Source organism: Cuculus canorus, chromosome 34, assembly GCF_017976375.1.
Source record: "Cuculus canorus isolate bCucCan1 chromosome 34, bCucCan1.pri, whole genome shotgun sequence".
Taxonomy (NCBI): domain Eukaryota; kingdom Metazoa; phylum Chordata; class Aves; order Cuculiformes; family Cuculidae; genus Cuculus; species Cuculus canorus.
In genome coordinates this window covers 332,188-343,271 of record NC_071434.1, presented here as the reverse complement: position 1 = coordinate 343,271, position 11,084 = coordinate 332,188, and the positions used below count along the sequence as shown (strand labels likewise).

The 11,084-nt window shown below is 66.5% G+C and overlaps 2 protein-coding genes across 9 annotated transcripts in view; both read right to left on the bottom strand.

Moving 5' to 3' along the window:
- Nucleotides 1-306: 306 nt before the first annotated feature.
- LOC104054229 (RNA-binding protein 4B) lies at nt 307-5,408 on the bottom strand. Of its 7 annotated transcripts, none has more exons than XM_054052473.1 (4): nt 5,317-5,408; nt 3,209-3,630; nt 1,308-2,006; nt 307-793 (listed from the first exon to the last, which is right to left on the bottom strand). In XM_054052473.1, exons 2-3 carry the CDS (start codon nt 3,618-3,620, stop codon nt 1,315-1,317), a joined length of 1,104 nt encoding a protein of 367 aa, XP_053908448.1. In that variant the 5' UTR covers nt 3,621-3,630; nt 5,317-5,408; the 3' UTR covers nt 307-793; nt 1,308-1,314. The 7 variants fall into 7 exon arrangements, 6 of the variants coding, with proteins under 6 accessions (XP_053908448.1, XP_053908449.1, XP_053908452.1 ...); XM_054052474.1 differs by having other exon boundaries at nt 3,209-3,661; nt 5,317-5,380; XR_008447486.1 differs by lacking the exon at nt 307-793 and adding an exon at nt 2,715-2,817 and having other exon boundaries at nt 1,867-2,006.
- A 1,331-nt stretch (nt 5,409-6,739) lies between these two features.
- Nucleotides 6,740-11,084, bottom strand: part of SPTBN2 (spectrin beta, non-erythrocytic 2) — a 34,427-nt gene continuing 30,082 nt past the window's right edge. Inside the window, exons 28-35 of one of the 2 annotated variants that reach the window (XM_054052556.1) lie at nt 10,996-11,080; nt 10,704-10,900; nt 10,065-10,219; nt 9,562-9,637; nt 9,021-9,187; nt 8,122-8,295; nt 7,166-7,208; nt 6,740-7,028 (exon numbers count right to left, since the gene is read on the bottom strand). In XM_054052556.1, coding sequence (XP_053908531.1) covers nt 6,825-7,028; nt 7,166-7,208; nt 8,122-8,295; nt 9,021-9,187; nt 9,562-9,637; nt 10,065-10,219; nt 10,704-10,900; nt 10,996-11,080 — 1,101 coding nt within the window. In that variant the 3' untranslated portion in view covers nt 6,740-6,824. The remainder of the gene's footprint in view (nt 7,029-7,165; nt 7,209-8,121; nt 8,296-9,020; nt 9,188-9,561; nt 9,638-10,064; nt 10,220-10,703; nt 10,901-10,995; nt 11,081-11,084) is intronic. The other variant, XM_054052557.1, reaches the window with a different exon arrangement.

The following is an 11,084-nucleotide window of genomic DNA, read 5'->3' as shown; positions in this document are numbered from 1 at the left end:
CACGGGGATGGTGACTGCAGGGAGAACCGGGAACGGAGCCCACGGGGACGGCAACCGCAGGGAGAACCGGGAATGGAGTCTGCAGGGACGGTGACCACAGGGAGAACCGGGAACGGAGGCCTATGGGATTGAGTCCAGAGCCTGCAGGGATCATGACCAGAGACGGAACCGGAGCCAGAGCCGTCAGGGATCACAACCGAAGAGAACCAGGGCCTGAACCACCAGGAATTGCTGCCAGAGACCGAGCTGGGAGCGGAGCCGGCAGGGCCCGAGGCCGGAGAAGGAACCGGGAGCGGAGCCGGCAGGATTTGTTAAAAATTTATTTTCCGGGACAGGGAAAACGGGAGCCGGGGACGCTACCGGCGGCGAGGAGGGAGTGCCGGAACGCGCCGGCACCTGCGCGCCGGCCCGGAGTCACCTACACAGCTGGGAATTCCGAAGCTACGAGTGGGTCAGTCACCCTCTTAAAAAAAAATGAAGGGGAAAAAGGGAAGCGAAAGGCTCCGGGGGAACGGAGCAAAGCAAGCGCTGCGGGGACGGCGGCGGCTCCGCTCGCTCACGCCTGAGCCTAGACCAGCTAGGGGGGGGGACACCCCCAAACTACCCGGCAAGCGGATCCCGAGAGCGGAGAGTGGGAAGCAGGGGGGGGGAACCGGGCTGGGGAGGAGCGTAGTGTCCGTTAGGAACCGACTCGTTAGCGGAAGCCGGCTCGGGAAGGCCGGCGCAGCCCCGCGACGCGCGGAGCCGCTGCCGTGTGCGACGGGAACCCGACGTCCAGCCGCAACTATCTTACCTGAAAGAGAAAAGCAGAGTTGGCGCAGGCGCCGATCGCGCCGGGAGCGTGCCGAGCTCCAGCCGGCACCGGGGAGCAGCTGCCGGTGTCCTGAGAGCAACCAAAGGCCAAACATGGTGGGGCTGGGGGAGCTCGGGGCCCACCCTGTGCCGCGGGCCAGGCCCAGCGCCGCGCGGCGACTCCCCGGCCGGGGCGGCCTTCACCGGGCAGAGCACCATTCCCAGCCGGGAGCCATTCCCCGGCGATGGACGCAGCAGCCACAGCTCTGGGAACCCCCAACCCTGTGGGAACCGTGACGGGGCAGCGCCACGAGAGCGACTGACGGCACCTCCTCACCGCGTGCCCTCCAACCAGCGCCAACGCCAGGGCTTTAACGCCCAGCAAGAGCCCGGCTGCGCCTGCCGGTGTCACCGTGCTCCTGGCTCGCGCCAAGCGGCACAACCAGGGGCTGGGGATCCCCCTCCCAAAGCCGGCGCGAAGGTGCTGCGCGCCGCAACCCCGCCGAGACGCTCACCTCCGGCTCAAAAGGCGGAATACCGCGCCCGGTCCGCGTACGGATCCCGCCCGAACCGCTGCATGTCGTAGAGCGAGGCGCGGGCAACCGAGGAGACCGGCGAGAGCTGCCCGCGCTCGTACGTGTAGGCCTCTCCGACGGTGGTGGCCGCGGCGGCCGTGCGGCGCAGGGGGCTTCGATCTCGGGTGTAATAGGAGGAGGAGGCGGCCGCCGCGGCGGCAGTGGCGGCGGCGGCGACGGCGGCCGCCGCGCCCGGGGTCGGCAGCAGAGCTCGATCGTACGCGTCAAGGGTGGTGGGGATGCGACTGGCCATGGCTGTGGTGGCGGCCATGGCCGAGGACTGGACCTGGGAGTACTGGGCATACTGGGAGAACTGGGCCATGGTCTGCTCCGCGTAGGCGTCGTACGCAGAGGCCGTGGCGTAGGAGCGGACGCGGTAGCGCTTGTAGTAGTCGGCCATCCCGCCGTAGGCCTCATCGTAATAGACGGCATCGCCGTAGCCGGTGGCGTAGGGCGTGCGCACGGCGCCGTACTGCTCGTTATAGGCCTCGGCAAAGTCCGCCACTTGGCCCGGGCGATCGACCGGGCACTCCTTAGACCAGTGCCCCTCCTTCCCGCAGCGGTAGCAGCCGCTCTTGTCTCCCATCCCGGGCGCCGTCCGGAGCCGGCTGGTGGACAACTGCACGCGCATCCGCTTGCCTTGAGGAGAGACGCGAGAGGGGACGCCATCAGTGCGGCCGCCACGGCGCCGGCCACAGCCCCGGCGGATGGCACCGGCCCGGCCGCAGCTTCCCCCCTCCCTCCGACGGCGACGCGGAGCGCGAGGAGGAACCGGGCTCGAGCGGGAGCCGCTTCCCGCCCCACTTACCAGGAAGGCACCGCCGGAGACAACGAGCGCTGCCCGCGCGCTCTGCCAAGCGGCACCACGGTGCCACCGCGGCAGCCCGGGCTCGGGCAGCGACCCCGCGTCCCACCGGAAAACGCTCCCGCCCGCGCGCTCCGTGTACGACGGAAGCGACGCCGGGCAAGCGGCCCGGAGCGAGCCTCGAGCGCGGCACACGGCAAGCCAAGCGCGCTCGCCGCTCCCGTGGCCAGGGAGCTCCGGCTGCGGCTGGAGAAGAGTTTTTTGGGGAGCACCCGGAATCGGGGCAGCGGGGTTTTGCCGAAAACGCCCAGCAGGAACCGTAAGAGCCGAGCCCAGCCCCACCGCCGCTCCGAGAGAAGCACCAGGCGCCTCCCTGGCGGTGCCGCGAGCTCGAATCCAGAGGCTCTCCCAGCGAAAAGCGCCCGCGCCGCGATCTCGTCTGGCAAGGAGCCGGCCCGGCGGGAGCCCGAGCAAGCGACGCGTGCCGCCGGCAGCGGGGACACGGCCGGCGCAGGATCGGGCGCCTCCGCTCTCCCTCTTACCAGGCAAGGGCAACGCTACAAGGGCGGGAGGCGGCACCGGCTGCTCCGGCCCGGCAGCACCAGCCGTCGGCACAAGAGTTGGGGCTTCACCGTCGGGATCCTCCTGCGGGGCGGCCGTGCTGGGTTAATCAGAGATGGATCAGTCCCGTCCTCCCCCGGCCCAGCCCCAAACGCCCCCTGCCCTCGCTCCGGCTGCTCCCGCAACCGGGAACGCGGCCGCGCCGCGCCGGCCTGGCCCTCGCCGTGCCCCGTTCGGCACCAGCGGTGCTGGAACGCATTAAAAAGAGTATTAAAAATAAACCAAAACCCTTTGCGCTTAATTGCAGCGAGGGGAAGGGCGGGCGAGCGGAGCGCCGGTGCCGAGGATCGCAGCCGGAGCTGGAAGGGACTGAAAACAGCGATCGGGAAGAGCAGGAATCCTCCCGTGGAAAAACCCCCAGGGTTGGAAATCCATCCCCATCCCCGCTCCGCCTGCCCTTCCCGGCGCGGATCACCTTGGAACTCGGTGTTGTCCAGCCCGCGGATGGCCTCGACGGCGTCTTCGGCGCGCTCCATGTGGACGAAGGCGTAATCCTTAACGATGTCACACTCGATGACGGGGCCGTACTCCTCGAACTTGGCCCGCAGCTCCAGGTTGGTGCAGGCCGGGCTGATGTTGCCCACGTGCAGCTTGGTGGAGGCTTTGCTCTTGTTCTTGCTCGCCTCCACGTTGATGCAGACGCCGTGGAGTTTGTGGTGGTGGAGGTTCCGGATGGCGTCTTCGGCCGCCGTTTTGTCCTCGATGTGGACGAAGCCGTAGTTCTTGATGATGTCGCACTCCAGCACCTTCCCGTACTGCTCGAAGAGCGAGCGGATCTCCTGCTCCGTCGCCTCGCGCGGAAGGTTCCCGATGAAAAGCTTCACCATCTTGACCGCCCTGCGCCCAAAACGCAACCGGGACGGTGAGACTGAGGGGAAGGGGGGGGTCAGCGCTGCCGGTGTCGCGGGGTGCCGGACCCCCCCCAACTGCTCCCCAAATCCCCCCAAACACCCCAGAACCTCTGCCCTCCTGCCCTCTGCCCGCTCCTCCAACAAGCCTGTGCCCCAAAACACCCCAAATCCCCCCCAAAACCTCTGCTCCCCCCTCAGGTTTCTGTTTCTCCCGCCAGGGCTGTGCCTCAAAACACCCCAAATCCCTTCAAAACACCCCAAAACCTTTGCTCCCCCCTCAGGTTTCTGTTTCTCCCGCCAAGGCCGTGCCCCAAAACACCCCAAATCCCCTCAAAACACCCCAAAATCCTCTGCCCCCTCAATTGTCTCTTCCCCCTTCACTCCTGTGCCCCCCAACACCCCAAATCCCCTCAAAACACCCCAAAACCTCTGCTCCCCCCTCAGGTTTCTGTTTCTCCCACCAGGGCTGTGCCTCAAACACCCCAAATCCCTTCAAAACACCCCAAAACCTCTGCTCCCCCCTCAGGTTTCTGTTTCTCCCACCAGGGCTGTGCCTCAAACACCCCAAATCCCTTCAAAACACCCCAAAACCTCTGCTCCCCCCTCAGGTTTCTGTTTCTCCCGCCAGGGCTGTGCCTCAAAACACCCAAAATCCCTTCAAAACACCCCAAAACCTTTGCTCCCCCCTCAGGTTTCTGTTTCTCCCGCCAGGGCTGTGCCTCCCAACACCCCAAATCCCTTCAAAACACCCCAAAACCTCTGCTCCCCCCTCAGGTTTCTGTTTCTCCCACCAGGGCTGTGCCTCAAAACACCCCAAATCCCTCCAAAACACCCCAAAACCTCTGCTCCCCCCTCAGGTTTCTGTTTCTCCCACCAGGGCTGTGCCTCAAAACACCCCAAATCCCTTCAAAACACCCCAAAACCTCTGCTCCCCCCTCAGGTTTCTGTTTCTGTCACCAGGGCTGTGCCTCAAAACACCCCAAATCCCCTCAAAACACCCCAAAATCCTCTGCCCTATCTCAGGTTTCTTTCCCCCCTTCACTCCTGTGTCCTCAACACCCCAAATCCCCTCAAAACACCCCAAATCCCCATCAAAACACCCCAAAACCTCTGCCCCTCCTGAATTTTCTTTTCCCCTTTCACTCCTGTGCCCCCCAACACCCCAAATCCCCTCAAAACACCCCAAACCCTCCACCCCCCCCGCAGTTTTCTCCCCTCTCCCTAATTCTTTGCTCCCCCTTTTCAGTCCTGTGCCCCCCAACACCCCAAACCCCCTCAAAACACCCCAAAACCTCTGCCCTCTCCTCAATTTTCTCTTCCCCCTTCACTCCTGTGCCCCAAAACACCCCAAATCCCCCTCAAAACACCCCAAAACCTCTGCCCTCCCGGGTTTTTCTTCCTTCCCTCCAGTTTGTACCCCAAATCCCCCCCAAACCCCCACACTCCCCCCTCATTTTCTGGTTTTCCCTCAGGTCTGTACCTCAAATCCCTCCAAACCCCCCCTGAACCCTCTGCCCCCCCCCAGTTTTCTCTTTCCCCTTCAGTCCTGTGCCTCAAACACCCCAAATACCCTCAAAACACCCCAAACCCTCCCTTTAAGGCTAAGCCACCCAACGCCCCCCAAGTCCAGCCCCCCCCGGGCCCCCCTCCAGGCCCCCCCCGGGCCCGGTACCTGCGCCTCTCCCGCCGCGCTCCGCTCACAAAATGGCGCCGGCGCTGCCCGCGCTCCTTCCCGCCTCCCGCGCGTTCATTGGGAGTCGCCGCTGTCAATCAAATGGCTGATGGGTTTGGCCACGCCCACAAGCCAATCCCAGCCAATCGGAGACGGGCATGGGAGGGGCCGGAGCGGCCCATTGCGGGATGCGGGGGGGGGGGGAGACGGGTCAGCCCATTGAGGGATGATGGGGGGGACGGCCCCTATTGTAGGCTGCTGGGGGGGGGGGGGAGACGGGTGAGCCCATTGCAGGCTGCTGGGGGGGAGATGGGTGAGCCCATTGAGGGATGATGGGGGGGGACGGCCCCCATTGTAGGCTGCTGGGGGGGAGATGGGTGAGCCCATTGAGGGATGATGGGGGGGACGGCCCCCATTGTAGGCTACTGGGGAGGGGGGAGATGGGTCAGCCCATTGTAGGCTGCTGTGGAGGGGGGAGATGGGTCAGCCCATTGTAGGCTGCTGTGGAGGGGGGAGATGGGTCAGCCCATTGTAGGCTGCTGGGGAGGGGAGATGGGTGAGCCCATTGAGGGATGATGGGGGGGACGGCCCCCATTGTAGGCTACTGGGGAGGGGGGAGATGGGTCAGCCCATTGTAGGCTGCTGTGGAGGGGGGAGATGGGTCAGCCCATTGTAGGCTGCTGTGGAGGGGGGAGATGGGTCAGCCCATTGTAGGCTGCTGGGGAGGGGAGAGATGGGTGAGCCCATTGTAGGCTGCGGGGGGGGGAGATGGGTGAGCCCATTGAGGGATGATGGGGGGGACGGCCCCCATTGTAGGCTGTTGGGGGGAAGATGGGTCAGCCCATTGTAGGCTGCTGGGGGGGAGATGGGTGAGCCCATTGTAGGCTGCTGGGGGGGAGATGGATGAGCCCATTGAGGGATGATGGGGGGGGACAGCCCCCATTGTAGGCTGCTGTGGAGGGGGGAGATTGGTCAGCCCATTGTAGGCTGCTGGGAAGGGAGGAGATGGGTGAGCCCATTGTAGGCTGCTGGGGGGGAGATGGGTGAGCCCATTGTAGGCTGCTGGGGGGGAGATTGGTGAGCCCATTGCAGGCTGCTGGGGAGGGGGGAAGCCGGGTCGTCCCATTGCGGGCTGCTGGGGGGGGGGTGTGGAAATCCGGGTCATCCATTGCATAGGCACATTCCCAGTCCATTGGGAATAGCGGAGCACAGGATACTACATCCCATCCATTCTAATCCCATCCCGGTCTCAATCCCAGTCCCCATCCCCATTCCAATCCCACCTCCACCCCGTCCCAATCCGATCCCATCCCATTCCCGCTCTCCAGCACATTTAGGCTCCTCCGCTCTCTCCAGTCTCTTTATTGGGGGTTGGGGCCGCGCGGGGACATCACCGGGACGCTGGGGGGGGGGGGACACACGCACACGGGAGACCCCCCCTCTCCCCATATCCCTCCATCGCCGGATCCCCCCCCCCTTTCCCGACTCCAGGATCCCCAATCCCGGTTCTATTTGTTCTTCTTGAAGAAGCTGAACCGTTTCTCCCGGTCCTTCCCGTCACGGGCCCGGGGCGCGGGGGGCCCCTCGGCGGCGGGCGGGGGCGCGGGGGGCATACTCAGCGCCCGCTGAGGGCCCTTCGTCCCCGCAGTATCCCGGGAGGCGGCCGAGCCCGCTGCCGCCTGGATCACCCTCAGCCAAGTGCTCATGTCAGCCTGGAGGGGGGAAAAGGGGGTCACTGGGGGGGCTGTGGGGAGGTTGGGGGGGTCTGGGAAGGCTGTGGGGAGAGAAAGGGGGGGGCTGTGGGGAGGGGGGTGTCTCTGAGTGCCCCCCCACAGCAGCTTCCCCTCACCTCATCTTTAGCCTGGAATAGGTATTCCTTCCCGTCGCTCAGCCTGGGGGGCACATGGATTAGACCCCCCCGCACCCCCCATTGCCCCCCACGTCCCCCATACTCTGTCCCCCCATGTCCTCCATCGCCCCTCATGTTCCCCATATCCTGTCCCATGTCCCCCATCGCCCCCCATCCTGTTCCCCCACGTCCCCCATTGCCCCTCATGTCCCCCATTGCCGCCCATACCCTGTCCCCCAATGTCCCCCATTGCCCCCCATGTCCCGCATTGCCCCCCATGTCCCCCATACTCTGTACCCCAATGTCCCCCATCGCCCCCATGTCCCCCCTACCCTGTCCCCCCACGTCCCCCACTGCCCCTCATGTCCCCCATCACCCCCTACGTCCCCCATTGCCCCCCATTTCCCCCATACTCTGTCCCCCATGTCCCCCATCGCCCCCCACGTCCCCCTACCCTGTCCCCCCACGTCCCCTGTCGCCCCCCATACTGTTCCCCCACGTCCCCCATTGCCCCTCATGTCCCCCATTGCCCCCCATACCCTGTCCCCCAATGTCCCCCATTACCCCCCATGTCCTGCATTGCCCCCCATGTCCCCCATACTCTGTCCCCCTGTCCCCCATCGCCCCCCATGACGCCCCTACCCTGTCCCCCCACGTCCCCCATTGCCCCCCATGTCCCCCATCACCCCCTACGTCCCCCTACCCTGTTCCCCCACGTCCCCCATCGCCCCCCATGTCCCCCATACCCTGTCCCCCTGTCCCCCATTGCCCCCCACGTCCCCCATACTGTCTCTCCATGTCCCCCATTGCCCCCAATGTCTCCTATACTGTCTCCCCCATTGCCCCCCATACCCTGTCCCCCCACGTCCCCCCTCCCCTGTCCCCCCCTGTCCCCCCACGTCCCCCATTGCCCCCCATGTCCCCCCTCCCCTGTCCCCCCCTGTCCCCCCCCGTACCCCAGCCTGAAGACATGTTTGCGTTTCTTGTAGGCGAGGGCGGGCTGGCAGCGGGCCCCGCGCAGAATGGCGGGCGGCTCCCCGTGGAACGGCGCCCCCGCCCCCGCCCCCTTGGCGTCCTTGTGGAAGCTCAGGCTGCCCCCCCGCAGCACGCAGTACACCCCCTGCCAGGACCTGGGGGCGGGGACAATGAGGGGGCGTGGCCAGGGGACCCCGCAATACCCCCTGCCAGGACCTGGGGGGGGCGGGGACAATGAGGGGGCGTGGCCAGGGACCCCGCAATACCCCCTGCAAAGACCGGGGGGGCGGGGACAATGAGGGGGCGTGGCCAGGAGACCCCCGCAATACCCCCTGCCATGACTGGGGGCGTGGCCAATGAGGGGGCGTGGTCAAGAGCTCTCCATTCAATACACCCATGGGAGCGTGACCACGATGGGGGCGTGGCCAAGAGTCCATTATTCACTAGAACGGGGGCGTGGCCTCAGCGAAGGGGCGTGGCCAATAGAACCCTCCATTCATACACCCACGGCCGCGTGGTCTCAGAGAGGGGGCGTGGCCAGAACAAGGGGTGGGTGGGGCCAGAGCAAGTGGGCGGGGCCAAGGGTTGAGGGAGCATGAGATGGGGCTCGGGGGGCGGGGGGGGGAGCATGGGGTGTAGGGTGGGGGGTTCCGGCGGGGTCCATGGGGCCACTTGGGGTTGGGGTCGTGAGGGGCTCTGTGGGACCACCGAGGCGTTTGGGGGGGTCCATGGGGGGAAGTCGGGGAGCCCACGGCGCACAGCGTTGGGGGCTGGGGGTGCACTTGGGGGTTTGCTGTGGGCCCAGAGGGATATTTGGGGTGTCCATGGGGGTCCCGGGGGATGTCCGAAGGTGTTTTGGGGGTCCCGGGGGGGTCGTTACCTGTTGGCCGCCCTCTTGCCGGCCGCCTCCAGCTCCTGCTTGCGGCAGAGCCCCCCCTCCAGGCTGGCGGGGGGCGTGGGGGGGGCGCGGGGGGGGGGCAGCGTGGCCGCCTGCTGGGGGGCTGCGGCCGGGCTGGGGGGGACCCGCTCCTGCGCCCCATTGGGGACCTGGGGGGGGGGGGGGGGAAACAAAACATGGCGCTGAGGGGTCCTGGTTCTGGGGACCCCCCCCCTTTCTGGGGAGGGAGGGGCACCCTCAGCCAGTGCTGTGCTGCCCCCCCCAAGAAAAAGGGTCCCCAGTTTGGGGGGACAGGGGGGATGTGGGGGGGACAAGAAGGACATGGGGAGACGGGGGGGGGGGGCGAGGAGTCCCCTGATCAAAAGGGGGTGCCCGTGATTTGGGGGTACAGGGGGGAGCACAGGGGATTTGGGGGGACAGGGGGGGCGTTGGGGGGGGTAAATGAGGGGCACAGAAGGGACACAGAACAGGGGGGACACGGGGGGGGGGGGGGCACAAGGTGGGCACAGAACTCGGGGGGCACCTGGGGGGCGGCGCTGTCGGGGCCGATGCCATTCACAGTTGGGGGCTCCGTGGGGCGGCTCCGTGGGGTGGGGGCTCTGGGGGGGGAAATGGGGGGTGAGCGTGTACCCCCAAAACCCCTGGGACCCCCCCCCAGAGCCCCCGTTTCCCTCAATAATCCCCAGAACCCCCCATTTCCCCCCAAACCTTTTGACCTCCCCCCCTGCATCCCCCCAAAATCCCCAGAACCCCCCATGTCCCCCCCAAACCTTTTGACCTCCCCACCCCCCCGTCCCCCCAAAATCCCCAGAACCCCCCATTTCCCCTCAAACCTTTTGACCTCCCCACACCCCCCAAAATCCCCAGAACCCCCCATTTCCCCCCCAAAACCCCTTGACCCCCCCAAACCACAATGTCCCTCCAGCCCCTCATGACCCCCATATCCTCCTTCGACCTTTCCCAGATCACTGTGACCCCCCCAAACCCCCCATGTCCCCCCCAAACCGTGTGTCCCCCCCTCCTCACCGCTGTGTCTCTGCGCTCCTGACTCCGTTCTGGCTCTCGGGGGGCACCGCCGAGGGGGTCCCCCCAGATTGGGGCTGCACAGGGGTGGGTGTGGGGGTCCGCTTCTTCCTCGCCTCCTCCTCCTCCTCACGGCGCCTCCGCTCCTTCTGCTCCAGCTGGGAGGGAAAAGGGGGGGAAAAGGGGGGGTCACAACTGCACTGAGCGCCTCAGGGCTCAGCTGAGGGGGAAAAGGGGGGGTCACAACTGCACTGAGCGCCTCAGGGCTCAGCTGGGGGGGGAAAAGGGGGGGTCACAACTGCACTGAGCGCATCAGGGCTCAGCTGAGGGGGGAAAAGGGGGGGTCACAACTGCACTGAGCGCATCAGGGCTCAGCTGAAGGGGGGAAAAGGGGGGTCACAACTGCACTGAGCGCATCAGGGCTCAGCTGAGGGGGGAAAAGGGGGGGTCACAACTGCACTGAGCGCATCGGGGCTCAGCTGGGGGGGGGTCACAACTGCACTGAGCGCATCGGGGCTCAGCTGAGGGGGGAAAAGAGGGGGTCACAACTGCACTGAGCGCATCGGGGCCCCTCCCCGTGGTCACCCCGTCCCCTCCCTGTGGTCGCGCGGTCCCCTCCCCGTGGTCGCGCGGTCCCCTCACCGTGGTCAGGCGCTGCAGCGCGGCGAAGCGCTCCTCCCACGCGGCCGCCGCCTTCTGGAAGCCCTGATGGCGCTTGATGAGGTTCTCCACCTCGGCCACGCTGGCGCCGAGCTCGGCCGAGCGCACCAAGGGCTCCTGACTCGCCAACCACGCCTCGGCCACGCCGGCGTCGCGCCCGAACATCAGCACCTCCAGCACTGCCAGAAGGGGGGAGCCGGATGGGACCCCCGCGTCCATGGCGGGGTGGGGGGGTCCCCGAGTTTCCCCCCTCCCGGCACGGCTCGGCGCTCACCGATCTGCAGCCAATCCATCTTCTCCTGCCAGCGGGTGCCGATGTCCCGGCGGCGTTCCTGAAGCTCCGAGAGCTTCGCGGAGATCTGG